Raw genomic sequence first — 25907 nt, forward strand, 5'->3', positions numbered from 1 at the left:
CTTGCATCTTGTACCCCGGAGGGACCGGAGACAGCCCTATCGAATCGATGGTCACTCGCGGATTTCAGCGTCTTTTCGACCTGCGCGATAACGAAGACGACGAGGACGATGAAGACGAGGTCGTTCGGTAAGCGTTCGACGCCGCAAGAACGCAAAAAACGAAAATAACACCTCGTTCGACTCCGCAGAGTCCACGTCGAACACTACATCCACGACCGAACAATTAAAGAGCGCATCTATTTGTTCATGATACGAGATCCGGTCTCGAGTAAGCGAAAACGCGCAAAGAAAAAAGAAGCAATTTTTTTACGTCCGGTGTACAATCGCAGGCTTTTGGCTACGTCTCCTACGTTTCACAGTCAAACTTTTATCGTGCCTCCTCTACGTCATCATGACGACGACGTCCTCGGAACCCTTCTGGTAGGAACGACTGGGAATAGCATAGCTGTCTGTAGTGAGGGGCACCTTCCAACAAAAAAAAATTTCTTTTAGCGTGCCTTCCAACGGGACGTCGACCCAGTGGGTGGAGATGCGAAATTCAAGCGAATCCTGCAGTCGATATGACAATTTGTTTTGGTTGGAGAGACCCGTTTTCTTTTGGGCTCTGCAGGCAAGACGGAGTATGTAAGGTCGAGGAAACTTTGACACTGTTGCTTTTTTTAGTTTTGCGTGGCTCTTTTGTTTCTCGTCGAATCGTCTCTTTTGATTTTTATTAATTATTCGGTGAGTTCGTGACGTCGAAAGCAGACTCTTATTATTATTTGACGCGTTCTTTTTTTTCTAAGGGTCGACTCTGGGCTGCGTTTGATCGATACATTGTTTTGGATCTTTTAGTTGGAATTCCATTTTTGCTACCCGTAATGAGCTGGAAATTTTGCAACCAAAAAACTCGAAAGGATATGTTATATATAGATTTTCTATTGGCCGTTGTGGAGACTCTGGGTTCCTACCTATCTCAATTGTTGGTCAGCAAAATTCGTTCTGCAAAGACTCTTTGTAAACACGCCTGGCCTTTCTTATTTATATGCATACAATGATTTTGTTTTAGTATGACACTCATCGCTGGAGTGGCAGCCATCGTCACGTATTGAAATCCAAAGTATTCGTTCTTCTTCTTACAGTCTTTTGCCTCATCTTTACAAGGTCAGACAAGAATGGAAGAGAAGTGTTATGTATATGCACCCCCCTTTTCTCCTACGTAGTGCAAGTACGCTGCATCACTTGCAGACAGTCGAAGTGGTGGACCGTTCCGAGTGGTCCTACTTTAACACCTACTGGTTCATCATCGTTACTCTCAGCACAGTCGGCTACGGTGATATATCACCGTCGATTTGGATCAGCAAACTCTTCGTCGTTATCTTCATCTTTGTCGTTCTCGTCGTCGTTCCGGCTCAGGCAAGTGTCATACACACCACATTCCCATGCATATGACAGAAGAAGTCGTCTATGCTTCCACATAGAGAAGTTGCGCTACATTGTTACATAGGCCACGCGCTTTCTCAACGTGGAGTAGGTGTGGCCTCTGGCTTTCTGGGACACTGCCCTAGTTCAATTCCCGGATGCGGTTTTCTGGGACTGTATGTCCCGGATTCCTGTTTTCCGGGTCGGCTAAAATGCCCGTACAGAAAGCCGACCTCCTTTCGATATGTGTTCCAATAGCTATTGCAAGGTGTGCTGCGGTTTAGGTCGAATCGTACTTGCGCATCGTTCAATCGCAGCGTCAGCAAGGCGAGGCGACGGCGTTTGCCGTGCCCGGCAAGCACGTCGTCGTCTGCAGCACAGATTTGCGAAGCAATGACCTCCGAGACTTTCTCAACGAGTTCTTCGCCTACAAGGAAAAAGTCCAAGACTTCACCGTCGTCATTCTATCGCCGGCGGAGATCAGCCAGGACTTGAAACTGCTCATACAAGTACCGCTCTGGGCCCATCGCGTTCTCTATCTTCAAGGATCGGCACTCAATGAACTCGACCTGGCGAGAGCGAGGTACGAGAGGGGGACCGTGGGATTCCTGCTATCGTCTCACTTTTCACTCGTAGGGTTTTTGACGCCAAAGCGTGTTTTCTCTTGGTGAATCGACGCACAAAGGATCGCGAATCGGCCGTAAGTGAGAAACCCTTCGATCGATCGATCGATCGATTCGATCTTGGGGCCCCCGTCTTTGTTTATATTTGCCTTGGGGCTCACTCGTTTTCTCTCTCTCTCTCTCTCTCTCTCTTTTGAAAGGATCAGCGCACCATATTGAGAGCTTGGTCCATGATGGATTACGCTCCGCACGTTCCTCTATACGTTCACATTCTCAAGCCGGAGAATAAGATCTACGTGGCCATGGCAAGTAAGCGAGAATCCTCTCTCTGTTTCTTTTATGGATCTCGAGTCTTTCCTCGTCAAAGAACAAGTTATTTGCGAGGACGAATTGAAGTACGCTCTACTGGCGAATAATTGCCATTGCGTCGGCATATCGTCTGTCGTAACGATACTTCTCCATACGTCGCGAGAAAAGTTCGTTTTTTTCGTCTACGACGTAAGGGAAGGGGAGATTTTTCATTGTCGTTTTTCTCGCGCAAAGGAGAGGCTCTCCCGACGTTCCGTGGCACAAGACGTATGGCAGTTGCTCCGGCAACGAGATATATAGCGTCACGTTGGGCGAAAGTCGTCTATTTCGTCCGTTCGCCGGCAAGAATTTTCTCTTCACGACCGTCTTGGTTCATCGGAAGTAAGTCTCACGAAGCGATTTTTTGGAGTTTTTTGTCGAGAAACGTTTTAGATTCGGCGTGACGCTGATCGGCGTTCGTCGCGACGGCTCCGGCGATCTCCTACTCAATCCGGGCCGAAACTTCGTTCTTCGTCTCGACGACACGTGCTTCTACATCTCCATCGCTCGCGAAGAGAATTCCAAATTCGTGACGACCGATTCCGTTTTGCCGATGACTCGACCGGCGCTTCGACGCTCGTTGGCGACGATGGCGGCAATCGCTTTCGATTTCGCCGACATTCGCATGAAATCGGGCGAGACGGAGGAGAAGAAGAAGAACGAGAAACACGGTCTAGAGTCCTATTGTCATTTGCGACGCGAGGGCAGTTTATCGAAGCCCGATCAAGACGGCGAAAAGCTTCTACGTCGCATGCGAAACGTCGCGATGGGACGCGGCGTGGCGCGACGAAAAACGCTCGAAACCGACGCCGAGATGCGGCACTTCGAAGGAAAATCGTCGTCGGAGAACGCGCACGCGACGACGCCAACTGAAAGCGAGGGACAGGGAGGCATCGAAAGTCTTATTCGGAGTAGTATGGCTATGATGGGTTTCGGCGAGAATCGTAAAGCGACGACCGATGGTGGTAGTCGTAGTAAGTTTCACGGGATGGACGTTATGGAGGTGAAGCAGGAAGCGCAAGCGAAGAAACGAGCTCTGCTAACGCCTGACAACGGGAGTCTCACTTCGCTTCATAGTCGTAGTCACAGTGTCGGTGGTTCGGCGGCGGATCGGCGTAGTCTCGCCGGAAGTCGAAGCACGGTCGTGCCGCCGAGCGTCGTCGCTCCCGTCGTTCTCGCCGACGTCGTTGAAGTCGATGAGCTGTCCGACGAGGAGCGAAGCGAATTGCAGGACTTGGAGGCCGGGGATCAGTCGGAAAGTTCGATTGTCGACGAAGCGGCGAAACAGGCTATGGAGAAGGAGAAGCCGTGGATAAGGGACATCAAGTCAGTAAATAGAAGATTGGCGGTTGAGATTGTTTTCTTCTAAGGCAAAGTCTGTAGGTATGAAAAGGGTCCGCCTCCTCATTATCCGTATTTGGGGCTTGAAACGACTGAGTGTCATTTGTTACCCGAGACGAAGCCATTGTGCTGCTTGGAGTTAAACAAGGTAAACTACTGCGATATACGGTATACCCTTATATGGAAATGGAAAATTCTTTGTAGAAGTGTGATCACGAAGTTGCTCACGTTGGCTTCGAGAAAAGCGGGCGACTTGGTGCTATTATCATCGTTTCGTCGCAGGCCCATCTCGGCGTCTATCACTTCATCATTCCCCTCAGAGCTCACTATCTGCCGCAGGGAGCTCTGAAGCCCATCGTAATACTCGTCGAGCAAAGGTAACGACTGAAGACGTAAACAAAGAGCTTATTTGTTTCGTTCGTTCGTAGACCCGACGACGTCTTTCTCGAATCGATTTCATGTTTCCCTATGGTATACTACGTCATAGGAACAATCAAAAAGTCAGTTAAAAAAACCATATGGAAAGAAATGACTATTGCGTAGTGTCGACGATCTGTTCATTGCCGGCATTCTGGACGCCGACGCGATGATCGTCGCGTCTCCCTACGACGGCGAATGCAACGAGGACTACATGGTCGACGCCAAGAACATAATTGCAGTTCAGAAACTAACCAGGTAAAAAAGCTCCTTTTGCACACCGGCATCTCAAAAACGTTTCCGTCTGCATACGAAGACTCTTTCCCAATGCGAAAGTGGTCACGGAACTGTCGTCGCGTCAGAACATGAAATTCGCCAAATTTCGCCGATGCGGCGGCGGCGCTCGTCCCGCCGCTGGTCCGTCGCGGAATTCCGACGACGAAATCGATTACGTTTCGAAATCGTCTGTGTCGAAATTGAGTCGCGATCACATGACCTACATGTTTCGTCCCGCTTTTGCGTCGGGCGCCGTCTTTACGGCGAGCATGCTCGACACGCTTCTATTTCAAAGCTACATCAAAGACTGGATTGTCGAGCTCGTCTATCAGCTGCTCGGCTGTCAGCAAGTGAACGGATCGGGGTTTTTATGGCAGGTTAGTTAAATAAATTTATTAATACTGTTACACGAGCGTATGTTTTAGGTTCGAGTTGATGACGAGTTGCTTCGTGTGGGTACGTACGGTCGCGCGTTTCAGCGACTCGCTAAGAAGTGCGGTATGCTCGTTTTTGGGGTCTACAGAAAAGCGCCGTTGACCTACAATAAGGTCGTGCGCGTGTGTACAACTGTTGCATCTCAATATCATTATATTTTATAGGACGATCCGCGGACTGACGGTCTGCCTAAAAGGTGTCGCAAAGTGTTGGAAATGCTTCGCAACCGAATGGAGGCATTGGGCATTGAGAAAGACTGTAAGAATTTGAATTTATAAGAATCAGGCTGTGTGTCTAGTCCCGAGGCCAATCTTCGTTTTTTTTTCAGTGCCTCCCACCTTTGAGCCCGTAGCCGATGCCTTTGCATTGGTGAATCCCAAAGCGGATCTACCGCTTCAGCTTGGCGATTTGCTGTACGTGTGAGCTGTTTAGTTGGTTCTCTGTTTTTTTTTCACTGGGTGCTTTAGATATGTTCTGTGTGCTGGAAAGTATGACCCGATTGATGAGGACTCGCTGGAGCATGATCGCGACCTCAAAACTCCCGCACCTGAAGTTGTCGTCAGTGAGGATTTTCGGGAGAGAAAGGAGAGTTGGGGTTCGAAATTTCTAAGTAAGTTTCGCACTCAGCAAGGCACCTCTAGCACCGGATCTCGTACGGTTACAGCTATATAACTGATGAGATTTATATATGAGTAAACTGCACTTGCGATCTGTGCGCGTTTTTCTTAGTGCATGGAATTAGCAGTAGGTGCATGCAGCTTTTGATCTCCAGGGTATGGAGACGAAAGCAACGCACTTAGCTTAGGGATGTGCACGTTGCGCGCGCGCGTTCTTTTTGTTGCACAAAGTAGGGGAAACTATGTTCAAATTTTATTGAAAATATCCCGGATGTACATAAAAATATAAAAGTCCTCTCCTGTCTCCCCTTTCTCCTCCTCCCCCTGCGCCGCCGCCGCTCCTGCGCTGCCGCTTGACCGGGAGGCCAAGCGGTGGAACTGAGACTGCAGTCCCCACAGTGGACTTTAACCCAAGTCCACAGGAGGAAGGCACATTAACCTCCAGCCCCCCAAGGAGGAAGACTTTAACCCAAGTCCCCAGGGGACAGCGGATTAACCTCCGGCTGCCAGGGAGGGAGGAGCATATTAACCTCCAGCCCACAAGGAGGGAGACTTTAACCCAAGTCCCCAGGGTGATGACTTCGTCTACGTCTTCTTCTTTCTTCATCTGTATCGTCGGATTGATTGATCCGTTGGGGAGAGGAGAGAACTGAAATCAAATTGAAACCAGTGAACTCAAATCTACTGTCTTCTTTACCTTGAATGAGTCGAGAAGCACCGTGGAGGAGGAGGAGGGAATTGATCCATGTGCTAATATTAACATCTACAAAAAATGCAAATATTCGCCAAAATTGATGGTGTGAGGTCAATTTGGTACCGCGAGATCAAACAGACAACCAATCCCCGTTGCTTTATAAAGAAAGATTAGGAATCGGAGAGGTGACCCAAACTGACCAAAAACCGTGTGCTATAGCTCACGGTTGACTAAAAAACCTGACCTCGCAGATTTCCAAATAAACGCGCTAGATCTACTCTACTTTATTAGTCTAACAACACTACAAGGCCAAACAGTTCGTGCGGGTGAAATTTTCACGGAAAAAAAGACCCACTTCCGGCACGGGTTAATCTTTTTAAAACCCCAAAATTGACACGAAAGACACATTTGAGACAATAGAGTCAGCTAGATGCCTAAACTCTATCGTTTGACGTGAAAATCTTGGAATTCTGAGAGCCAAGGTTTTTGACCAAAAACCGTGTGCTATAGTTCAGGGATGCTAAAAAACCTGACCTCACCGATTCTTAAATAAACAGGCCAGATCTATTGTATTTCATTAGCCTAACAACGCTACGGGGTCAGACAGTTGGTGTCGGTCAAATTTTACCCCCCAAAAGACCCACTTCCGGTCTACAATGGGTCCAAATTTATAAACAGACTTTTGGTCAGTTTTACATTTATTCTAATTTACTTCTCATCTTAGAGTGCTCTATAAGTCTATAAACGATAAACTTGCTTGAGCGTCGTGGCGATGTGCGAAAACGACGATCGAAGGTGCACGTGGTGCTAGCGAGTCCTAAAGAGGGTCTCCCAGAATCTTTTCACAGCGCCATAACTTCGCTTTACCGTTTTTCTCGTTCCAGCGCCTTTTCGTTCGTTGCTCTTCTCTTTCGACGATCGTCTTTTTCGACGTTACTTCGTTGGTTTAGCGCGCGCGGCTCCGCTATGTTCTCGAAGGCAGCACTCGAATCACTCGACGACGCAACTCGCTCGCGCGTCGTAAAGGTGCGACGCATCGCTGGAATATGGTAGGTGCACTTGCGTCGCTCACAGTCTCGCGGTGCAATCGTATCGACGCAGGGCGGGTCTCGTTCTTCTCGGCGCCGTCGCGTTTGTCGTCGCTCGACCCCGAATGGATTCTCGACGCATTGGGGATGACGCGACGAGGCAAGAAAACGAAGTTTCGACTTCTGAGTAGTCCTGAATAAGTTGTAGACGTCATTTGCAGAACTCGGAATGTCGTTTAGTAAATTTATATAGGACACTCCGTAGGTCATGAAGAATACATGCAGCACCAGAGATTAAATCTCTGGGAGCACTGCGAATTTCGCGGGTCTCGCTTACCTTTCACGTGCTCTGCTTTGGCGCTTTCCCGTATGCTTAGAATGCTTCGTCTTTTTCTCGTTTGCGCTCTTCTGTCCGTCGTTTTGAGCTCGAAAGAAATCGTCCAACCGTTCAACGTGCAGCCGAACGGCCAAGTGTCTCATTTCGACGTAGCGTTAGTAAGCGATCTCCTTGCCCACCTCGCGCATTGCAACGACGAAGCTCTAGGGCAAGGTAAAGTGCCTCTTTTCGTGGGCGGCCGTCGGAGGGACAAACGAAGATTGGCAAATGAGCCTCACGAAAGAGAACGGATACACATGCGTCGTCGAACGGTACACCTGTATACACCTTTAGCGTTAGGCCTAGCGCGCGACTTCAACCTGTCTCTAGACCCGAAAAGACATCCTACCTTTTCTTCCAAAACTTCGCCGCTTCGATCCTCGGAGCCGAGTTGAAATCGGTGGAAATATTTGTACGGAGTTGAACTGCCTAGTTAGTTATTTCCCGCAGTATCGGGGTTTTTTTCAGGATAGCTTGGGAAATGTTCTCGCATCAGAAAATTTTGACATTGATTTTTCTGATGGTTCAGGTACGATATATCAGCGAATCTGACTTACTAACTTTCTTGTCTCACAGTGAAGAGCATCGAAGGAAAATTTAAAAACAGCCTTGGCCGAGTCGTTCTCCACGCCAAAAAATCTAAGAAGAAGAAGAAGCCGGACAAAGAACTGTAGAATTAGCCTCATAGTAGAGACACAAACGTGTAATGTGTGATTGAATGACGATGAACAGACACTTTTGACATCAAATAAATTGTTCACGTTTTCTATTGGAAGTAGTAGCGAACAGGAGGAATAGGCTTGTCTTCCTCTGCACCGGGAATTCCAAAGGAGACGGTCAAGTCGACGTACTCCACGCCAGGAGCCGGTTTGATCAACTTCAGTAGTCTGTATCAAACAGAATTTTACAGTTTCGCTCTCTTCTTCTTGATTCTTACGGTTGAGGAAGCCTCTTCTTATGACCAGGCATAACAGGAACGTAGATCATCTTCACTCCGAAAACGACCATAGAAGGCTCAAGACCGTGTCGACCCTATACGATAAAATGAGAAAGAAAAATCTTAGAGGTTGGGTATCTCCACTTTGAAATGGTTCATGAAGTCTTGGAGAGTGAATTCGGCGTGACCGCGCACTTCCCACTTGTCCCACAGCGTGTACGAGAGCCCTTCCATGATGACCGTGCGCGGCGCGGCGGCTGGCTCCGAGAAGACGATCACAGGCAAAGCCAGGCTCAAGAAAACGTTCTTGTAATGCTCGAGCGCCGCCGTTTTCACCACTTTAATCAATTCGAGACTGACCTATTAGACGAAATCTCGTGATTGAAATTTTTTTGTATCGACGCTCATACTAGGCCGGCAACAGCCGCTGTTGTCGTCGCTATCGCAGGGACTATTCGGCCTGCGATTCGTTTCGTTTTGTAGCGATCTGCTGACTCGATACTGTACATCTCAGCTCGCAAATTCTACAAAAAAAACGCAAAAGACTTTCACTTACCCACGGAGCATATTCCTACCGTACCGATGCTGCAGTGATGAAGTCGATGTGACCATTCGCGTCGTCATCTTTCTCAAACGTCGCCGGGAAGACTTTGAGACGAGCAGGAGGCACGCCTTGCTCCGCCGCTTTCTTCAGTTTAAACTGACACGCTTCGATTGCGTCTGACGACGCTGACGAAGTTTCGCTTCCCGGTTTTCGGACAGATTCGTCAGTCTCAATGTGCTGTAAAAGATTCCGGCAGCTGAGATACTGATACTCATTTTACTCACTTTCCCCGACGGAACGAATTGAGGCACTGGAGCTGAGCTCAACACGCGCACGAGAGCGTCAACACTCAAATCCTAGAAAAACCGTTTGTCTACAGATAATGCCAGTGAGTGACTAACATTTTCAGTGTAAGATATTCCAAAGACGTTAGCATAGAGTCTAGCACAGCTCGTAATAAAATCCAAGTGCCTATACACAAAATAACCGAACACTCAGAAATGCAACAAATTTTAAATTACGCTTTATTTGAGGAATCGAAGATGAGTGGGCGAGGAGGCCGCTTTGGTGACTGCCAAAATAAAGCTACAACCACGACAGTCAGTTGCACGTGTTTAGCTCATTTTTCAAATCTCTTTACATCCGTTTTTCAGCTTGGTCGTCAAGGGAAATTTGTGCAACAAATTCTGAGCCTAAAAACGTCTTAATAAATAAACGTGTCTAGACTCATTTTGTCGTTTACTTTGTGATTAAAAAACTTTTCAAATTTCGCCCTAGCGACAACAACACATCGCCTCCAGTCCAGCGGAAAGGCAAGAAGCATTTTGGAGACCTGAACGACACCTTCGAGATTAGCGCTCGCCTTGAGTTTCTAAGCAAATTCCCAAGTAAAAACCATCGTCGTTCAAATCGAGCGATTTACTTCTAGAGCGGCTGCCGGTGATTTGTGCGTTGCCCAAAATTTATTATAGAGCTGGGGTTTTTGAGTGAAAGCGCTTTCAAACTAGCAGCAATCTCTCTCGCACCTGAAACCTAACGTGCCTCTACGCAGACCTTATCTCTCGCCCATTGAATGGTGTGCTCTATAACCGCGGGAAAAGACTTGAGCGTGCAATAGGGTACATCTTCATCAGGTGGGTCTTGCTGTAATAAGAACACGTGGGTAGCCTATGCCTATCGTGTACAGTATAAGCAGGCCCTCTAACTTGACTCGAGTAGGATTCCGTCATGTGAGGAACGACGACTTGGACGTGCCCTTTGGCTCCCATAGTACCCGATTCGAGTAGAGCACGCTGATTTGTCACACAGCGACTAGCGAAAGCATTCTCCTCGTGCGCGACACCCAAATGAGCTAACCCGCGATTTTTTACCTGTCGACGTATCGACGTGCTTCAATGTTGTCAAGCGCGTTTACAACTAAGTCTTGTCGCGTGAAAAAGGCGTCCGTATAGATGCCGCTCTCGGTCTGCGGACAAACTTTTGAGCAGAAACGCTCGTTTAGTTTATACAGGACGCATTGAAAGTCAAACCTTTATGTTGCTGCGCGTCAATGTGTATTGCTTTTGAGAGAAAATGTCAATGCGGTACCGAGGACTCTACTCAGGCTACGGAGCGTACCTGGATTGATTTCGAGTGTCGACGCGGCTGCCGTAGTTGATTTAGGTTGCTACGACGAAGATCATTTACTGCAAAAAATAGGACTCGTCTTGAGAACAAATTCAAACCTGAATGTGACGAGGACGAAAGAGAAATTGCCTATTTAGATTCGACTTTTCAATCAAGTCATTGTCGGTAATAGTAATCTGAATACAAGGCAGAAATTTTCAAAAAAGACAATATTTGACCACCGAGTTTCTGACCAGCCCTTCAGCTGACGTGGCAACTCCGAGGAGGGCGTAGTTCTTCAACATTTCGCACCCAATTGCTCCACATCCAATCTACAAAGTGTCTTAAGCGTACAAAGATCGCGCGGATTCTTTCTCACCATGAACAATTTTAAATTGGCTAATTGCTGAACGAGATCGTCACCAATACAGATTCTCAATGCATCATAGCGATCATTCCTTTCGTCACAAACAATGCCGATAATCTGATTAATTCAATCGGAATTTACTTGGGATAAAATTGCTCTGAATTAATTTTTTCATCAAATAGTTCTAATGCGTCAAAGTAGATCTGGAATCAAAAGACGAGTCAAAAAAAGTGGCTCAATTTAGTTTGTCGCTACCCACGCACCCACTGATTTAGCGGAGTAAACTTTCCCGTCAACGCCTTTAGCACTTCTTGGCCTACGAACCCGCCCAAGGTAGCAGCAAAAGGAGGCAAACAGCCTCGAGCCGTGTACGCCAAAGCTTCGACAAGTCCCTCGTCAAATGACTAGGTTACATTGAAATGCGTCAGAGTCTAGGAGCGTTTCAATCGCTTACCTCATCGCCGTATTTCTGAGATATCTCTTTGGCTATTCTCACCAGTTCCTTTGCATCAGCATGGCTCCTAAACAAAGCGCGCATTTCTCTGGCATTGATACTTTTGACTATCCTGTCCTACCTCACTTCAGGGAGATGGCCTGAAGCTTGTTCAAACTGATGAAGAGCTAGAAAGCTTACGTGACACTGCAGGGGTCTCTAAAAAAGTGTGTCACTTCGTAACCAAGACATAAATTGTTCTCTTGTACTTCTAATTTTCCAAAATCAACAGTCATGAGACTCGGATTTCCAATCTGTTTTTCCAGTGATTCCTAAAGCGAATCCGTGTTCAACAACTGCTCAATAAAATTTGAAGATGATTTCATACAAATTGACGCCTTTGGGAAACCTTCACTTGAATAGCAATACCACCAGCATTATAAGCGCCAAAGTCTTCTCCAGTTGTATCACAAATAGAGAAAGAGTGGGGACTCACCACTAAAATATTGGTATAATTAAAATCCTTCTTTCCCATATACTGTACCTTTGATTTTATAAATTTTCTCGTTGAGACACTCCATTCCTTTCACTTCGCGAAACTTGACGTGATCTTCGTTCTGAAATCCGTGCATTTTGTTCTCCAACGTCGTCACAATACCTGGACTAGCCTAAAGCAAGGAACTGCACCACTGGTGCGAGAATTGCCAAACGAGGTATTTCACCTTCGTTATGTTGCTAATAAAGACTTCACGAGGTTCCTCCCCGTCTTGATCAACCACCTCAAAATCATCCCCAAAATCGCAAAAGGCGTAGCAGAAAAGACCCCTGACGCCAGCATTCACAAACTGCACAGATACAAAAGAATTTCCTCTTTGAACTCAAAATACGTTATCTCGTGCCTTGATTTGAGGATCTTGTGCCCGGCAATGGGCATTGACTTTTAGCTGCACGTCCAGAGACGTATCCGTAAGTACAACGCACTAGCAACACATATAAAAGAGAGTACTCCAATAAATAATGTATGAGAGGTCCCACCTGATATTCGTTCAGAAACTCAAGATCAGATGACTGACCGAATTCACGAGTAGAAACGTTCACGGTGACGTATGGATTGAGTTCAGCGAGATGGTGGCAACATGCTTCCGCTCTAAGGAGGAGAGAAATTTTTCAACGTCGACGCGAGTTCAAAGATAGCGCACGCATACCTATTTCGCTGATTTTTGACGTCATCGTCCCTTGCGAAAAATTGCGTTCCCAAATCCCACGTGCTTACGCTTTTGACGTCATGCAACGTAACAGACTAAAGATAAACGTTTCGCTTGTTGTGACATCCCTCCTCTCTCCTGCTCAATACTTTCACTCCAGCGAGAATCACGTTCTTGGCTGGCAGAAAAAAACTTGTTACTTTCCTTTCGACGATTTGGGACGCTTTCTTACCGATTTCGACTCCCAAACCGCTCATTCCGCTAACGAATACGTTCGATCGAGCCATTCTGTGCATGGCGTGGTCACCTAAGACGTATCGCTGCCGGCTGGCAACGTTTTTCCGCGTCCGTCGCGTAAAAGGCTAGATTTTCTGCTCGATCGGCTAACCTGTATAAGGAATCGTCAATTTCTGTAGTCATTTCGTCGATTTTTCGTCGCTTCGCGGTGTGTTTCGGGCTCGTTCTCGTTTTTTCCGACTCCAGTTTGAAATCAAATGCCTAGCGGTGTGCTGGTGGGAGTGACCAAGGCCGAATCAAGCCCCCGGAGAAACTTTTTTTCCACGCAGCCACGCCTCTCGGGAGGGCAATCGTCGCGCGTCAGTTGCGAAATCAAGAGAATCGTAAGTAGGTAAGTTCTATTTTCACCAGGCGAAGAGAGCCCGTAAAAAAAGACGTAGGCAGACAGAGTAAGCGCGGAGGAGGAGGAGGAAGTCGTCGGCGAGCCCTGCAGCACGAGCAGACACACCCCCCAATCGAACGCCCTTTCTCGCGTGCCTTTTCGGTCGTCGATCGGAGACCGAGCGACGCGCAAACGATCGCACACGCACATTCGACGTCGATTTCGACGAGAAAATCGATCGCAAACGCGCGCATGGCCGAGCTAGACGATCTAAACGCGACTAGACGAGAGCGAGCGCACGATTCGTTCAAATCGTTCGAATCGGCGGCGGCAGAAGCGGCGGCGGCGGACGCTGTCGATTCGCTTTTGGCAATGGGAACTCCTACTTCCCCGCCGGCCTCCTCCACGCCCGGGACAGCAATCCCGTCTGTTGGCGTGCCAGTGGAGGCGGCATCGGCGGCGACGATAGCGGCGGCGACAGCAGGCGTACCATTACCGTACGATCGTTGGGGACCGAATCGATATTGCGGCGGGAAGGGTGTGGGCGGTGGCGACGGAAAAGAAGACCATTCGTCCGTATTGAACTCGAATACCCGGCGCGATTTGATCGCACCTATCGTATTATCGTCGTTTTTCGGCGATCGTGACGCGATCGACGCGCGTCGACGACCAGGGGGGAGAGACGCTGACGCGACGAGCGAATCGGCGGGCAAAATGGCGACGAATCGAAGAACCACGCCTTCGATTCGGGAAGACGCCCACCTAACGGCCTCCACCCCTCTCGACGAGGACGACGATTCGATTGGAAACGCGACGGCGACGTCGGCGAGCGGTATGGGAGTTCGAACGCGATCGGGAGGGAGCCGAAAAAAGGTTCACGCGTGCCATTATCTCAATTGCGGCAAGACGTACGGGAAAAGTTCGCACTTGAAAGCACATATACGATCGCACACGGGCGAAAAGCCGTTTGTGTGCACTTGGGACTCGGAAAAGTGCACGAAACGATTCGCGCGATCGGACGAACTGGCGCGACACCTTCGAACGCACACGGGCGAGAAGCGCTTCGCCTGTCCCGTGTGCGATAAGCGTTTCATGCGATCCGATCATCTGACGAAGCACACGAGACGCCACGCCAACTATAAGAACTTCAAAAACACGAAAGCGTGTTACGTAAAAGAAGACGCGCCGCCGTCGACGATCGTACCGAATATCGCCGTCGACATGACGATCGATCACGCATCGACGTTTCAGTCGTCTCCGACGACGGCAGTCAAAATGCCGGCTCAATCCAAGGACGACGACAACGTTAACGCTTTGACGTCACTTGATATTGGCGGGAGCCAATCAAATGGAGACGAGGATGGGGGAGGTGGCAGTAGTTTGTCAGTCGATTTGTCATCTGTTCCTGATGCTATAGATATGGTTGAGATTCTTGGCGGCGGTGGAAGCGGCGAAACTAGCATAGGTCCAACGACGGCGTCGGCAGATGAGAAACTGTCCGAAACGGCGGTAATGAAGGACCTTGAACAATAATATCTGTAGCCGTGAATACCTTTCCCTCATTTTCCCCTTTCCTCACATGCCTGCCCTGCCCCTGCCCTGCGCATATTGTCTCTAAAGACTATGTGATTTTTTGATGTTCGTTTGGTGTTGTACTTGTCTCCTTGTTTGCCTTAATATCTAGAAGAGAATTCTACAAGGGGTTTTGTTTTAAAAATTACAAATATTTTGGCTTTTGACTAAAATGCCGTTTAATTAATTACGTGCGATCTCTCGCACCATTACCCTCACCTTCGTCGTAATGACCACCCAGTCCTCTTGTATCCTGTCTACCCACGTCACGCAGACGAGGACCCGTTTTCTTTGTCTCTGAAGGCTTTGGCTCTTCTTCCAATGGGTCGCTGCTGTTCGCTTCTCGCTCCCGCAGAAGCCGCTGTCTTCTATCTAACGCTAATTGATAGCGTTCCCTAGCCGATAACATGTAGTTCTCAATCAAGGCATTGTAACCAGGTGGAAGTTTATTTAGGTCAATTTGACATCCTAGGCACTTGGAGCAACCGGAAAGCTTACTCTGATGACTGGACTTGGAGCTGATAGCGCGAGAAGAAAACGGAGATTCTTCTGCTTTCGTAGTAGCATTTTCCTCTGGCTCAGTTGACTCAGGCTTGACGTCAAATTCCACAATATTCAAATACTTTTTCATCAACTTCAGTTGATACTTTTCCATGTCTTTTTCGTCAATTTGATCAAGTCCTCCCGGCTTGGCGTATGCCTTTTTGATAGCGCCCAATTCCTTCAAACGTAACGAATCAATTGCAAAACGCACTGGAAGCAAATTGCCCTCCGCGCTCTGCAGAGGCGCAACCAGTAACGGCTCATCAGCGTGTCTCTCCCTAGTTTTCGCCTTGAAAAAAGTAAATTTTTTTCGTTTTACCACCCGGTCTCTTTCCGCCCAATCAACAGCAACTAGAGCAGCAAAGTGAGACGCTTCATACGCCAACAGCAAAGGTATTTTATAGCACTTGGACGGACTCCATTCGAGAGGCAAATAAACGCCGCCAAAATAAACGGGCGCTATTGGCTCTCCGTCAAAATTTCTCAAATACGAATCGGCCAGAACAACAATGGGCCGCCGGAGAACGTGCGCCAAAGCGAAGACGTGAATCTCCTCGAGACTCTCGTAGTACGAATGCGAGGCGTGGGGAGCATCGTTTGTCTTTCGTTCCTCACACGAGGCAAAGCGAACCACATCCTGCCACTCTCTTTCCCACTCCGCCTCGCTATAGACAAGCCCCCCCGACTTCTTATTCCTCTGCTCCACTTCGTACTTCCACCGTCGTCTCAACGCATCGGCCGTGCCCCTCAACGTATCCTCGATTGTCTGACGTAGAGTCAGCTGACGATCGTGGATACCCCAAACTGCCAACGAGGCGGCGTGCAATAGGCAATTTCCGTCTCCGGCCGTTCCCAGCGGCAAAAGTCGCACGCAAGACGAACACCAATTCAGATGACCTAAACCACTTGATCACGCGATAAAAATACAAATTAATTTTACTAATTAAATTCGAACCGGAATTTTCCAGCGCACATTGCGTTGCCGTGTCGACGAGATCTTTACGAAGGAACACCTGAAAATCGTCGGAATGACGCGAAAAGTCGGGCAAGACGAACGAATGATCGGCGGCCGTCGGCGATTTGGCTCGTGCGTCGTCGCCTTGTCGTCGTCGTCGTCGCACGGCGTCGACGTCCGACCGGACGCCGTCGCGAAGTTTGCGAACGAGCTCCGAATTGCCGAACGATAAGCCGCGATGAAGACTTTTTCTCGGTTCCGCGTCCGCCGGAACGCTCGTTGTTGTTCTTTGCGAGACGCTTCGGTGGACGAGAGATGCTTTCGGTTGGCTGTCGGGATCGTTTCGAGACGACGACGAGGCGGCGGATCGGAGATTGAGACGCGCGAACGCGTCTGCCGCTCGGTCCACGTCCCAATCGACGTTCTGGAGCAGGTCGCGAGCCAGGGATGGATCGGCGCGTGTTCTCGTGATGAGTTCCGATAGAATTTGATCCTCGGCGTCCATTCGATCGAAAGTTTTAGCGCACGCTACAGTAACCAAAACCCTTCAAAACTCGATGCCTGCAGATTTTCGCAAGCGTTCTGTCAGTGCACTGGCTGTGAAACGAGCTTTGAAGCGAGTAAAAATTCGTGAAATTCGCAGACTTTGTCGCCTCACCAATCTGCTGAAGAAAAAGCGGCAAGCACGCGAATGAGATTGAATTCGACGTTACGTGAAAAGTTGTTATAGGACTACAGAAAGTACGAAGATGAAAACTGAACGAAAATTGATGCACATAGCAGAGAGAATAGAATCAATCAAGGTCTCGTGAAGATAATAGTATATTACCTGTACAGGTCACCCTTATCTTCTGCCTATCTCCTAGGATATTGATCTTACGTCGTTGTCTCAAGAATTGGTCAAAAATCAGGGCACTCAACACATTGTAGATAAAGCTGAAGTAGAAGAAGGCAAGTGTAGCCAAAGCAGGCAATGTCATACGTCGAAAGACCGTTTCGTCTTCAGATGCTTCGCTTCAGGCTAAAGTGCTTCTAGTGTCCAATGAAATGGTGCAGAAGATATTTGAAAAAGATAGAGATGAGTCCGTCGCAATACATAGGCAGCAAAGCGAGTTAGTTAGAGAGTCAGAAATGGAAATTGCCCCAGCCACTCACTCTGCAAAAAAGCGACGTCAATCAAAGAAACCTAAAGATAAAACGTCGGCGTTTGTATCAAAGTTTAGCAGTGATACTGTAGCACCCAAACAGGTGTGCCCTTACCAGAAATATTTTCTGTAACACCTCAGTCTGTCTTTGCGCAGAAAAATAGATTGGGCCAGAGAATGAGACAAAGGTACAATTTCGGTCCGTTCGTTCTTCTTTTAGTACGAACTCGTTTTCTGGTACTATAGGATGTGGGAAAAGAAGTATGGCCCCAACGCTAAACATCTGCAAACAATGAAGAAGAAGGATTCTACTGTGGATGTTCAAAAGACGAGGACACGTGAAAAAGAACAATCGTTTCGACTTGCTCCAATGCAAAAAACGAAACGTCAGAAAGACTCTTCACATTTGCATCCATCATGGCAAGCCAGTAAAAAACGAAAAGCGGAGACAATCTCCATTGACGTATTTCAAGGCGAACGAACTACATTTAGCGATACTGAAGATTAGAGACCCTAGTAGTTTCTGCAGAATTTTCCTTATTCAATAAATTCAACTGATCAGCTGGACAATTGTTGCAGCCGCTTTCGCGCCTGCTCAATTTTCTCCCGTATCAATCTCACCTTCTCCTCCTGTCGCTTCACATCCTCCTCGGCCATTCCAATCTCAACAACCGCCCCATCAGTGTCCCGCCCATCCCCATTGGCTTCCAATCGTTGAGACGAAACGGGACCAATGAGCTGAGGCGGCGGCGGCGGCGGCGGCGGCGCGGACATAGACGAAAACGCCCTTCCACCCCGCTGCTGTCTTTGCCACGCAGCCCCGCGCATTCCGGGATTCTGCTGCTGCTGATGATGATGATAAAGTGATTGATTCTGCAGCAATCCAGTCAAGTGCTGCACTTGCTTCAACAACTGCTCTGACGTGCTTTGAGCGTCTCCCGACGGCAGCGGTAACGGCGCCCGCGGCTCCTTCATCCTTCGTTTCTCCGGCTTCACCTCCTTTCCCCACATGTCAATGACTTTTTTACCCGTCAACGATCGCTCGCACAGACGCTGCTGCGGCACCGGCTTCAGCGTCTGACCGGAGAAACGCTCGGCCAAATTAGCCGGCGTGCTCTTTCGAAAATCGTGCGACTGCGGCAGTACGCAGGTGACCGGCTGCCGTACGAGACCGCATATAACGCGCGTGGGCGCGGAACGGTTTTCGGGAGGCGGTTTCATGATTTTCGGTTGCGAGGCGACGACCACGCCCCCGCCTCCGCCGGCGTTGCTTTGCGTTGGTTGGCGTCGCTTGCGCGAACTAATGCGTTCGCCTGTGCGAAAGTCGAAATCGGTTAGATCGATTGTGTCGCCGAAGTGAAGTTGGAGCTGGGGCTTCGAGCGAAATTTTCGACCTTCCGGACTAGAAGAAACGCGAATCGAAACGCTGTTCGCCCGCGAAAATCCTTCTACCTGTAGTAGTAGACGTCGCTCTTGCCCGCCGAAAGACCCGACTTGCGTAGAACAACGACGCGGCGCCATCCGGCGGGTAGAAACGACGACGACGACGATTTCTTCGAGCTCTCGACTTCCGCAGGCATCGATGCGTTCTCGGGCGTGCGCACGGCGCAGGCGATCACTGCACGGCGCACGCTAGAACGGGGATGAACGCTTCAGCTGAAAAGCCATTTCGAGGGTTGACGGCCTGGTTTTCCTCTTCTTCCAATTCCAAGGCGCCGGAACTATGGCGTAAGAAAGTGCGACACGATTTTCGATGAAAGTAATAGAAAATTGTCAAGTTGAAAGAGGTGGACTCATATCAAACGAAAACACAGCAGAATACTTATTCAGCGACGATTCGTCTGCGGCAGATACAATCTCGTATGTCCAACCGCCAAATCCCTATAATTTCATTGATTTTTGCAGACTCCATTTATCAGAAGCGTTCAGTCGAAGCGAACTAACGATTTTCACGACTCAATGGATTTTTGACGTCGTCGCGGCGGGATCGTGCCAATTGACGCCTTTGATATCCTATGTTCTGCCACCTGCGGAGCTTCCTTCCGCTGTTCCCGAAATTGAGCGTCCCAAATCGAATTTGTCATTGTCTGAATCGCCGTCCATATTGCCACATCGTTGTCACGAGACAAAGCACGAGTACGTGCCCGGATGCAGTCTTGATGGGATCGCGCATGTCGACGAGCTCGATCCAGGTGTCGAAGAACAGGATCTTCTCGAATTCATGCCAAACAAAGGCGGATGCAAAGTGGTTGTCACAAAGAAACTCTAATAGGTGTACAGTATGACATAAGTGCTCAGACTACAATATAATAGAAATTATGAATCAAAGCTGGCTAGGTTTAGGGGTACAGGATCCTCTTCCCCGTGTTTATAAATAGGCCTGCTGGCGGTAAGAATGTGCATCTCTAGTGACAACGAGACCACTGGTCAATGATTCGCGACGACAGGTTAATTAATTAGCACACACACACAATCATCTAGAAAAAATTTTTCTATATAGTAAACGTACGTATCAGACATAGACAGCCTTTGCAATTTGCCTCGCAACGCAAAAAGCAAAGATGATGCCCAATATTTGCACAAACGCTAAAACGAGAACGGCGACGCCGACGGGAATGAGATTTTTCTCAATTTCACTCTTCACCTTATCGTAGCACCCCGTCTCGTACGGCGGGCAGGGGCTCTCGTTCGAGTTCGCGCAGCAGCTCGACGGCGGCACGATCCAATCTCGCGGCGAGTCGACGCCGCAGCATTCGAATCGCTTCTGGACGTCGTCCCAGGCGCGAACAATCGCTTCGTCATCTTTCCCCAGCATCCGGTACTCCATATAATCTTTCAACGAAGCATTGAGCGAGTTCCTCAGGCTGTCATCGAGATCGTCGCGCTTGATGTAGACGGCGGCGCCGGCTGCGATTTCGAGCGCCAGTGTTATGACGAGTAGGATGCCGAAAGCGATAAGGCAGTGACGATTCTCGCGCACGGCGCCCCAACAGGCGAGAGAACTCAGAAGGGCGATTATCACGCCGACGACGATCATCAGTATGGGCCCGTTGAGCCACGATACGCCGGCCAAGTCGTCGAGAAAGGGCCCGAAGTCGACGTAGATCCAAATGCCGAGGCTGAGAACGGCGAGACCGATCAGGAGGAAGATTAGGTTGAAGGCGAAAAGGAGCCATTTCATTATCTTGTCGCAGCCTTCCACTTCGGCCATGGTGAACGGGAGAGAGAGGGAGACAGAGACAGAGGCACGGACACTGAACGTTTCCTCGAAAGCGAAACCAGGGATATGAGTACCCTGGCGGAACTGACCAAAAATGTCCGGGACACACGTGATGACATAACCAAAATAAAAATATTTAAAAAAAGTGTTTCAAAAACATCCCACGCAAAGGTACGTACGTACGTACGTCTCAGTATTCATTCTTTGGTGGCTTTGGAAGTCCCCTCGGATCTTCTATCAATGGAGTGACGTCGCCCGTCTCGAGCATCCATTGAAGCAAATCGGCAAGCATTTCATCTCGAACAGTCGAGTATTTTTCGTCGTCAAAAACGTTATTCAATTCTCTCTCGTCGCTCTTGAGATCGTAGAATTCCGATACGCCTCTAGGTCGATATACGAGCTTGTAGTTCATGTTCTTGGCCATAATGCAGCGAGGTATTCCTTCGTGCATTTCTTCCTGACCTCGCGGATAGTACCTAGAGATGTACATGTTCTCAAATATCAAGAAAAGAACAAACAAACTTACAAGCCCTTGGGATTATCATATGAGCCAGACTGCTCTGGATCAAATGGTTCGATTTCTCTATGATATAAATAGCCACCTTCCGAGTAGACAGTTCTATTCGGATTTCCTGGAGCGCCGTGTAGCTGTTTTAGGAAACTCTGCGCAAAGTGAACGTGCGTCACGTTGATGTTAGCCATCTCCAGTATAGTCGCCATCATGTCGAACGAATTGATTGGCTCTTCCACGACGTTGCCTTTCGTTCCGCCCGGAATTCTCACTATCATAGGCACTCGCGTCAGAATGTCGTCCATTCCGCCCGGCCACTTTTCGACCAGATGAAAATCGCCGGCAAAATCTCCGTGATCGGACGACACAAACACGGCCGTGTTATTCTCCAACGGCGTCCCGTCAATCGACTTGAGCAACTGACCGAATGCCCAATCGACCCAGCTGACTAATCCGAGATAAACAGCATTGATCGTCTCGAAAAACGTATCATTGAACGACGTCAGATTCCTATACTTGATAATACCCTCGTGATATTTCGGCTTGTTTTTAACGTGTGCAGGTCGAAGGGGAGCTTTCGTATGAACATCCTCAGCCGAATACCTAGAACAGAGCTAGGCCAACATATTCTAAAGTACCAGCACATTTCCTCACATGTCGTAGTATCCCTTGGGCGCTCCGTACGTTGGATGTGCTCCGAGCGTTGGAAGCCAAATAATAAATGGTTCGGGAGGATCATTAGACATGAACTTGGATGCAAGATTGATCATGTGAAGATCTCCATTGGAATCAGAATCCGGCGGAGTATCATTAGGAGTGTTAAGAAAACTGTAATAATACGTTATATTCGACGGCATTCGCCATTTTTTTTATTGTACCTGTAATATCCGGCTTCGCCGAACTCAAACATATTTTTTCCTCTCGCAGCTCCGATTCCGTCCGTCCAATTGGTCACCGAGAGATTAAACGAAGACTGCGACAGCATGTCATTTTTTCCATACCACATAACCTTCACGAAAAAAAAATGTAAAGAGCAAACGAGAAATCAATTCTACCGTGTATCCGGCGTCTTTGAGATACTTGAACATGTTTGGTTCGTAGGTTTGCACGAGATGGGTCTGCGTTCTGTGACCGAGAACATGCATGTATCTTCCCGTCGTGATGGCGCACCGCGACGGAGCGCATTGAGTATGGAGCACGTGAGCTTGAGTAAAGAGCGTTCCCTCGGCTGCGAAGCGATCGAAGTTCGGTGTTTTGACGAAGGGATGACCGTAGCAGCCCAGACTTTCAGCTCTCGTTTCTGCACGAGTATAAGTGTGAAATTGTTTTTCAAAAATAAAGAGACTAGGTCGTATTACCATCTGGGAAATAGATCACGACGTTCGGCCTGTTGTCACCCGGTTTCCGCCAGGCAAAAGCCAAATGAAAGCTGGCTAAGCAGACGAGAGAGACTATTTTGTGTGCCATCAAAGCGCGCTAATCTGCACGCCCGCGCAATACGTCACTTCCAGTTGCCGCGGATGGGCGAATGGGACTTTTAGAAGAGAGTCATAACTCGCCGCCGATATTGACTTTTCCGCCTGCGCCAGCACTGATTGACAGATTCAAGTAAATACATTTACTGTACGAGACTCTGTACGAGAGTATTTACACGGGCATTTACACGGGTCTGACGGTGCTAACGCACGCGATCATGTCAGGTCTGCTGCTTTCTCCTTGCAGAATTCTCGACTTTTCACGTCTCGAATTTTGTTAGATCCTTTCAAGACTCCTTACATTCCTCACGTCGAACTGGAAAACCTTCCAAGCACGGTCACTCGGCTCGAAACGAACGAAGGATCCTATGTCTACGTAGTAGGAACGGCCCATTTCAGCAAGGAAAGCTGCGAAGACGTTGCAAAGGTAATGCAATCCTCTGCCGTAGATTTTCAATGGAAATTCCCCAATTCATTTCACTTTCTCCAAAAGACAATCAACGTCGTTCAACCCGACATCGTTCTCCTCGAGTTGTGCGCAAGTCGCAGCGGAATACTAAAATACGACGAGGAAGAATTACTGCGAGAAGCCGACTCCGTCGATTTTGCCAAACTGCGCGCCGCAATCAGACAACACGGTGTCGTCACCGGTCTCATGTCAACTCTTCTACTCGTCATGTCTGCTCATATAACGAAGGAGCTGGGAATGGCTCCTGGCGGCGAATTCAGGGCTGCTGTTGCTGAAGTAGGCAGTCCCTTATTTATTTTCGTCCCCATAGTAATATTGGAAAGTGTATTTGACATATGGTCTTTATAGGCTAGACACATAAGTGGATGCAAAATTCTGTATGCAGACAGACCAATCCAGGTAGGTAGTGTCGACGGAACGGTGCACTCTAGCAGTGCTGAGATTCTCTGCCGTCAGATAACACTAAAACGAGCAATGGCCTCTCTGTCCTTGTGGCAGAAAATCAAATTGGCATGGCATCTTGTGACGTTCAACGAGCCAATAACGTGAGTGAAACGCTTGGCTGTTGGGTAGCCGCTTACACGGGGGTTTAGCAAAGAGGACGTGGAGAAATGCAAAGACAAGGATTTGCTTGCTCAAATGATGGAGCAGATGACGGGAGAATTCCCAGACTTGACGAAGGTTTTTGTCAATGAGCGAGACGCCTATTTGGCGCACACCTTTCAGAAAGCAGCCCAGCCAGTACATTCACGTCTAACAGGAGGTATAGTAGGAGACTACTACTACAACTATAGTACCTTTTTTTATGTGATTTTATTATAAGGAAAAGAACCGGTCATTGCTGTTGGTGTGGTGGGAATTGGGCACGTTCAAGGCATTAAGAAGAACTGGAACAAAGAAATTGATGTTCGCCCCTTGTGCAGGCAAGACTACACTGGCAGTAGGCACCAACACTATTCTTGTGTATTACGTATAGTATTCCACCTCCGTCCGTGGGAAGTCGTCTGGCTGGCTTGGGAATGAAGTTTGGATTTTATGGAATCTGCCTGTACGGATTATACAAAGTCGGGAAAAGTTTCAAAATGTTTTAGTGGTACAAATAGACTACCTTGATCTAACCGGTCTCGTCGTCATCGTCGCCTTGTCCCCAGCGCTTTTCCGCCGACTGAATGTCTTCCAAATACAATTGGGTCTTCCGGCTCAGCACTTGAGGTAGTTGATTTGCGCAGCCCTTGTCTTCCACCTCGTGACAATAATCGATCATGTAACGCACGCAAATTGGATCCGTTTCGTCCTCTTCGCATTCTCGCAGAAGACACGGATTTCGAATGTCGTTCATGTTAAACATGCAGTCCCTCAGAAACTAAGAGAAAAGTGAATGAAATCATTTACCACGTCTGAAACACTTCCCTTCGTTGTCTGTCTGGGCCCCATGTGAAAATCACGTACACTAGTTTCTTTTCTCTACCTCTTCCGGGGAGATTATATTGTGCTTACCTCATTGCTTTCCTCTTCCTTTTCCTCATCTTCGTCGTATCCGTATTCTTTGGTGAATTTAGCTGAGCTACCGTCTGAATAATCCGATTCCCACTTATAATCGCTCATCAGTTTCATTTGCGTCTGGCATTTTAGTCTCGGCGTCGTCTCGCTCGTATTCAACACCCAACGTTCATAATGCACCAAAGCATCGACATAGGAAAACAATCCGTTCTCCGTCCCCAAAACGAGAGGAGACAGAGAATCGGGCTGTCTTCCAAGAGGATACGATTTCCACCAAAGAGCGACAGCCTGCTGTCGACCCGAATGCGAAATAACGTGATGCCACCAAAATTGAGGAATATATACCAAATCTCCGGCGTCGACGAACGCCAACTCGTACCGAACGTCGATAGCGCGCGGAAACGCGTCGAAATCGACGCGACGCGGATCGATGGGCGAAACGCCGAACAAAGGCGAATCGTCGGCGTAGAGCGACGCCGACTGAAGCGGCGAGACGAGCAGAAGCGTTTTCGAGCCGTGCACGACGCAGAGAACGTTTTCGTCCGTGTCGACGTGCAATTTCGACGACGTGCCGCCGTTGCTCATCCAGAAATAGGAGACGAAGAATCGATCGGTCATCTCCTCGCATCGGAGGCACGTCGGCAGGTCGACGTGCGCGCGCATCGCCGGTAGAACTTCGTCGACCATGTAGAGATTCGAGTCGTTGTAGGCGGCGAGGAAATCGCGAATTGGACGCGCCGACGGGGGATTTTCCTTATCGTCGTCTTTCGTTTCCATCATCATTTTCTCGTCGCCGAAATTGTTTCGCAGATAGGCGTCCGTCCACAGATCGGTCGCTTTCCAGCGTTTCGCGTAGCCTTTGAAGACGACGGGCCGATGCTTTGCGACGTAGTGGGCGTGGAAGTCTTCCGGAGCGATCATGTAGGGAAGCGCGTCGACTATGCGATCGGGGGGACGGTGATAGCCGAATGGCTTGAGATGACCGCGTTTGTGGAGGATCGTCGAGTCGGCGGTGTCTTGCATTGATAGATAGGGGGCGAAAGAGGGCGGATGCCGACTCGTGCTGCCGCACGACCCCAAAGAGGCCTCGCAATCTTCGGAAACCGTAAAGAAAAAGAAAAGCAAGACGGACGTGACCATCATAGCTTCGGTTGTCCGGGAAACAAACACCACGTGAAAGAGCCCAGCCAGTCCAGCCTTTCGCCACGTGGCGAAAGGCTAGGCAGAGCCATATACGAACCTTCGCACACC

General features: G+C 48.7%; 11 protein-coding genes and 2 long non-coding RNA genes across 14 annotated transcripts; 6 read left to right on the top strand and 7 right to left on the bottom strand.

The window, feature by feature from the left end:
- The first annotated feature begins 7 nt into the window (after positions 1 to 7).
- LOC136191851 (potassium channel subfamily T member 2-like) lies at positions 8 to 5723 on the top strand. The gene is made up of 24 exons (XM_065980259.1): positions 8 to 127; positions 189 to 268; positions 330 to 420; positions 493 to 610; positions 664 to 723; positions 786 to 857; positions 913 to 996; positions 1049 to 1143; positions 1203 to 1395; positions 1686 to 1984; positions 2038 to 2101; positions 2225 to 2333; positions 2392 to 2500; positions 2568 to 2714; positions 2766 to 3698; positions 3756 to 3861; positions 3918 to 4090; positions 4142 to 4213; positions 4257 to 4388; positions 4447 to 4783; positions 4832 to 4954; positions 5006 to 5099; positions 5170 to 5254; positions 5309 to 5723. Exons 1-24 carry the CDS (start codon positions 48 to 50, stop codon positions 5511 to 5513), a joined length of 3861 nt encoding a protein of 1286 aa, XP_065836331.1. The 5' UTR covers positions 8 to 47; the 3' UTR covers positions 5514 to 5723.
- A 7-nt stretch (positions 5724 to 5730) lies between these two features.
- On the bottom strand, positions 5731 to 7380 carry LOC136191852 (uncharacterized). The gene is made up of 3 exons (XR_010671018.1): positions 7020 to 7380; positions 6156 to 6969; positions 5731 to 6107 (listed from the first exon to the last, which is right to left on the bottom strand). It is a non-coding gene; the product is annotated as an uncharacterized lncRNA (long non-coding RNA).
- Positions 7381 to 7544: 164 nt separating this feature from the next.
- Positions 7545 to 8331, top strand: LOC136191875 (myeloid-derived growth factor homolog). Its single transcript, XM_065980289.1, has 5 exons — positions 7545 to 7675; positions 7725 to 7828; positions 7887 to 7968; positions 8025 to 8085; positions 8133 to 8331. The coding sequence occupies exons 1-5, from the start codon at positions 7550 to 7552 to the stop codon at positions 8228 to 8230; spliced, it is 471 nt and encodes a 156-aa protein (XP_065836361.1). The 5' UTR covers positions 7545 to 7549; the 3' UTR covers positions 8231 to 8331.
- LOC136191853 (ubiquitin-like modifier-activating enzyme 6) lies at positions 8245 to 13190 on the bottom strand. The gene is made up of 33 exons (XM_065980261.1): positions 13036 to 13190; positions 12880 to 12974; positions 12797 to 12825; positions 12648 to 12742; positions 12478 to 12589; positions 12342 to 12422; positions 12165 to 12287; positions 11987 to 12110; positions 11831 to 11940; positions 11712 to 11774; positions 11585 to 11661; positions 11464 to 11530; positions 11273 to 11413; positions 11151 to 11212; positions 11022 to 11100; positions 10897 to 10974; positions 10762 to 10839; positions 10655 to 10703; positions 10567 to 10596; positions 10408 to 10513; positions 10243 to 10348; positions 10091 to 10180; positions 9960 to 10040; positions 9780 to 9908; positions 9678 to 9729; positions 9559 to 9622; positions 9439 to 9508; positions 9322 to 9393; positions 9074 to 9274; positions 8904 to 9017; positions 8638 to 8853; positions 8494 to 8588; positions 8245 to 8443 (listed from the first exon to the last, which is right to left on the bottom strand). Exons 1-33 carry the CDS (start codon positions 13065 to 13067, stop codon positions 8323 to 8325), a joined length of 3042 nt encoding a protein of 1013 aa, XP_065836333.1. The 5' UTR covers positions 13068 to 13190; the 3' UTR covers positions 8245 to 8322.
- Positions 13191 to 13256: 66 nt separating this feature from the next.
- LOC136191862 (transcription factor Sp8-like) lies at positions 13257 to 15011 on the top strand. The gene is made up of 2 exons (XM_065980275.1): positions 13257 to 13275; positions 13325 to 15011. The coding sequence occupies exon 2, from the start codon at positions 13519 to 13521 to the stop codon at positions 14797 to 14799; it is 1281 nt and encodes a 426-aa protein (XP_065836347.1). The 5' UTR covers positions 13257 to 13275; positions 13325 to 13518; the 3' UTR covers positions 14800 to 15011.
- On the bottom strand, positions 14846 to 16893 carry LOC136191856 (OTU domain-containing protein 7B-like). Its single transcript, XM_065980267.1, has 2 exons — positions 16337 to 16893; positions 14846 to 16278 (listed from the first exon to the last, which is right to left on the bottom strand). Exons 1-2 carry the CDS (start codon positions 16839 to 16841, stop codon positions 15026 to 15028), a joined length of 1758 nt encoding a protein of 585 aa, XP_065836339.1. The 5' UTR covers positions 16842 to 16893; the 3' UTR covers positions 14846 to 15025.
- On the top strand, positions 16880 to 18051 carry LOC136191872 (golgin subfamily A member 4-like). Its single transcript, XM_065980286.1, has 6 exons — positions 16880 to 17015; positions 17067 to 17139; positions 17203 to 17287; positions 17343 to 17584; positions 17638 to 17669; positions 17728 to 18051. Exons 1-6 carry the CDS (start codon positions 16894 to 16896, stop codon positions 17987 to 17989), a joined length of 816 nt encoding a protein of 271 aa, XP_065836358.1. The 5' UTR covers positions 16880 to 16893; the 3' UTR covers positions 17990 to 18051.
- Positions 17775 to 19099, bottom strand: LOC136191870 (methyl-CpG-binding domain protein 2-like). The gene is made up of 2 exons (XM_065980283.1): positions 18934 to 19099; positions 17775 to 18883 (listed from the first exon to the last, which is right to left on the bottom strand). The coding sequence occupies exons 1-2, from the start codon at positions 19059 to 19061 to the stop codon at positions 18040 to 18042; spliced, it is 972 nt and encodes a 323-aa protein (XP_065836355.1). The 5' UTR covers positions 19062 to 19099; the 3' UTR covers positions 17775 to 18039.
- Positions 19100 to 19111: 12 nt separating this feature from the next.
- On the top strand, positions 19112 to 19809 carry LOC136191877 (uncharacterized). Its single transcript, XR_010671019.1, has 3 exons — positions 19112 to 19209; positions 19260 to 19341; positions 19387 to 19809. It is a non-coding gene; the product is annotated as an uncharacterized lncRNA (long non-coding RNA).
- A 106-nt stretch (positions 19810 to 19915) lies between these two features.
- On the bottom strand, positions 19916 to 20794 carry LOC136191873 (leukocyte surface antigen CD53-like). The gene has a single exon (XM_065980287.1). It carries the CDS (start codon positions 20690 to 20692, stop codon positions 19994 to 19996), a length of 699 nt encoding a protein of 232 aa, XP_065836359.1. The 5' UTR covers positions 20693 to 20794; the 3' UTR covers positions 19916 to 19993.
- A 20-nt stretch (positions 20795 to 20814) lies between these two features.
- LOC136191857 (uncharacterized sulfatase YidJ-like) lies at positions 20815 to 22807 on the bottom strand. The gene is made up of 6 exons (XM_065980268.1): positions 22571 to 22807; positions 22268 to 22512; positions 22091 to 22221; positions 21867 to 22040; positions 21228 to 21815; positions 20815 to 21177 (listed from the first exon to the last, which is right to left on the bottom strand). Exons 1-6 carry the CDS (start codon positions 22677 to 22679, stop codon positions 20892 to 20894), a joined length of 1533 nt encoding a protein of 510 aa, XP_065836340.1. The 5' UTR covers positions 22680 to 22807; the 3' UTR covers positions 20815 to 20891.
- Positions 22758 to 24274, top strand: LOC136191871 (traB domain-containing protein-like). The gene is made up of 8 exons (XM_065980285.1): positions 22758 to 22912; positions 22969 to 23114; positions 23181 to 23432; positions 23505 to 23555; positions 23613 to 23701; positions 23750 to 23919; positions 23980 to 24079; positions 24133 to 24274. The coding sequence occupies exons 1-8, from the start codon at positions 22906 to 22908 to the stop codon at positions 24245 to 24247; spliced, it is 930 nt and encodes a 309-aa protein (XP_065836357.1). The 5' UTR covers positions 22758 to 22905; the 3' UTR covers positions 24248 to 24274.
- LOC136191861 (uncharacterized) lies at positions 24170 to 25821 on the bottom strand. Of its 2 annotated transcripts, XM_065980274.1 has the most exons (3): positions 24654 to 25821; positions 24265 to 24519; positions 24170 to 24202 (listed from the first exon to the last, which is right to left on the bottom strand). In XM_065980274.1, exons 1-2 carry the CDS (start codon positions 25797 to 25799, stop codon positions 24271 to 24273), a joined length of 1395 nt encoding a protein of 464 aa, XP_065836346.1. In that variant the 5' UTR covers positions 25800 to 25821; the 3' UTR covers positions 24170 to 24202; positions 24265 to 24270. The 2 variants fall into 2 exon arrangements, with proteins under 2 accessions (XP_065836346.1, XP_065836345.1); XM_065980273.1 differs by having other exon boundaries at positions 24170 to 24519.
- Between the last annotated feature and the right edge of the window lie 86 nt (positions 25822 to 25907).

Source organism: Oscarella lobularis, chromosome 10 (genome assembly GCF_947507565.1).
Source record: "Oscarella lobularis chromosome 10, ooOscLobu1.1, whole genome shotgun sequence".
Taxonomy (NCBI): Eukaryota; Metazoa; Porifera; class Homoscleromorpha; order Homosclerophorida; family Oscarellidae; genus Oscarella; species Oscarella lobularis.

Coding starts and splice junctions, on each gene's coding strand:
- LOC136191875 (XM_065980289.1), top strand. CDS start 7,550: ATGCTTAGAATGCTTCGTCTTTTTCTCGTTTGCGCTCTTCTGTCCGTC. Junction 7,676..7,724: donor CTCATTTCGACGTAGCGTTA/GTAAGCGATCTC, acceptor ACGAAGCTCTAG/GGCAAGGTAAAGTGCCTCTT. Junction 7,829..7,886: donor TACACATGCGTCGTCGAACG/GTACACCTGTAT, acceptor ACCTGTCTCTAG/ACCCGAAAAGACATCCTACC.
- LOC136191870 (XM_065980283.1), bottom strand. CDS start 19,061: ATGCCTGCGGAAGTCGAGAGCTCGAAGAAATCGTCGTCGTCGTCGTTT. Junction 18,884..18,933: donor AGCGACGTCTACTACTACAG/GTAGAAGGATTT, acceptor CGTTTCTTCTAG/TCCGGAAGGTCGAAAATTTC.
- LOC136191861 (XM_065980274.1), bottom strand. CDS start 25,799: ATGATGGTCACGTCCGTCTTGCTTTTCTTTTTCTTTACGGTTTCCGAA. Junction 24,520..24,653: donor AGGAAGAGGAAAGCAATGAG/GTAAGCACAATA, acceptor CTTTTCTCTTAG/TTTCTGAGGGACTGCATGTT.
- LOC136191856 (XM_065980267.1), bottom strand. CDS start 16,841: ATGGACGCCGAGGATCAAATTCTATCGGAACTCATCACGAGAACACGC. Junction 16,279..16,336: donor ATGTGCGCTGGAAAATTCCG/GTTCGAATTTAA, acceptor CAAGTGGTTTAG/GTCATCTGAATTGGTGTTCG.
- LOC136191871 (XM_065980285.1), top strand. Junction 23,433..23,504: donor TCAGGGCTGCTGTTGCTGAA/GTAGGCAGTCCC, acceptor TGGTCTTTATAG/GCTAGACACATAAGTGGATG. Junction 23,702..23,749: donor ACGTTCAACGAGCCAATAAC/GTGAGTGAAACG, acceptor ACGGGGGTTTAG/CAAAGAGGACGTGGAGAAAT.
- LOC136191862 (XM_065980275.1), top strand. CDS start 13,519: ATGGCCGAGCTAGACGATCTAAACGCGACTAGACGAGAGCGAGCGCAC.
- LOC136191857 (XM_065980268.1), bottom strand. CDS start 22,679: ATGGCACACAAAATAGTCTCTCTCGTCTGCTTAGCCAGCTTTCATTTG. Junction 22,513..22,570: donor CGTGATCTATTTCCCAGATG/GTAATACGACCT, acceptor ATACTCGTGCAG/AAACGAGAGCTGAAAGTCTG. Junction 22,222..22,267: donor TCAAAGACGCCGGATACACG/GTAGAATTGATT, acceptor TTTTTCGTGAAG/GTTATGTGGTATGGAAAAAA.
- LOC136191851 (XM_065980259.1), top strand. CDS start 48: ATGGTCACTCGCGGATTTCAGCGTCTTTTCGACCTGCGCGATAACGAA. Junction 269..329: donor GATACGAGATCCGGTCTCGA/GTAAGCGAAAAC, acceptor GTACAATCGCAG/GCTTTTGGCTACGTCTCCTA. Junction 1,396..1,685: donor TCGTCGTCGTTCCGGCTCAG/GCAAGTGTCATA, acceptor GCTGCGGTTTAG/GTCGAATCGTACTTGCGCAT.
- LOC136191873 (XM_065980287.1), bottom strand. CDS start 20,692: ATGGCCGAAGTGGAAGGCTGCGACAAGATAATGAAATGGCTCCTTTTC.
- LOC136191853 (XM_065980261.1), bottom strand. CDS start 13,067: ATGACTACAGAAATTGACGATTCCTTATACAG. Junction 11,531..11,584: donor GGCCATCTCCCTGAAGTGAG/GTAGGACAGGAT, acceptor CGCTTTGTTTAG/GAGCCATGCTGATGCAAAGG. Junction 8,589..8,637: donor ACTTCATGAACCATTTCAAA/GTGGAGATACCC, acceptor TTTATCGTATAG/GGTCGACACGGTCTTGAGCC.
- LOC136191872 (XM_065980286.1), top strand. CDS start 16,894: ATGCCTGCAGATTTTCGCAAGCGTTCTGTCAGTGCACTGGCTGTGAAA. Junction 17,585..17,637: donor ATACTGTAGCACCCAAACAG/GTGTGCCCTTAC, acceptor GTCTTTGCGCAG/AAAAATAGATTGGGCCAGAG. Junction 17,670..17,727: donor GGCCAGAGAATGAGACAAAG/GTACAATTTCGG, acceptor CTGGTACTATAG/GATGTGGGAAAAGAAGTATG.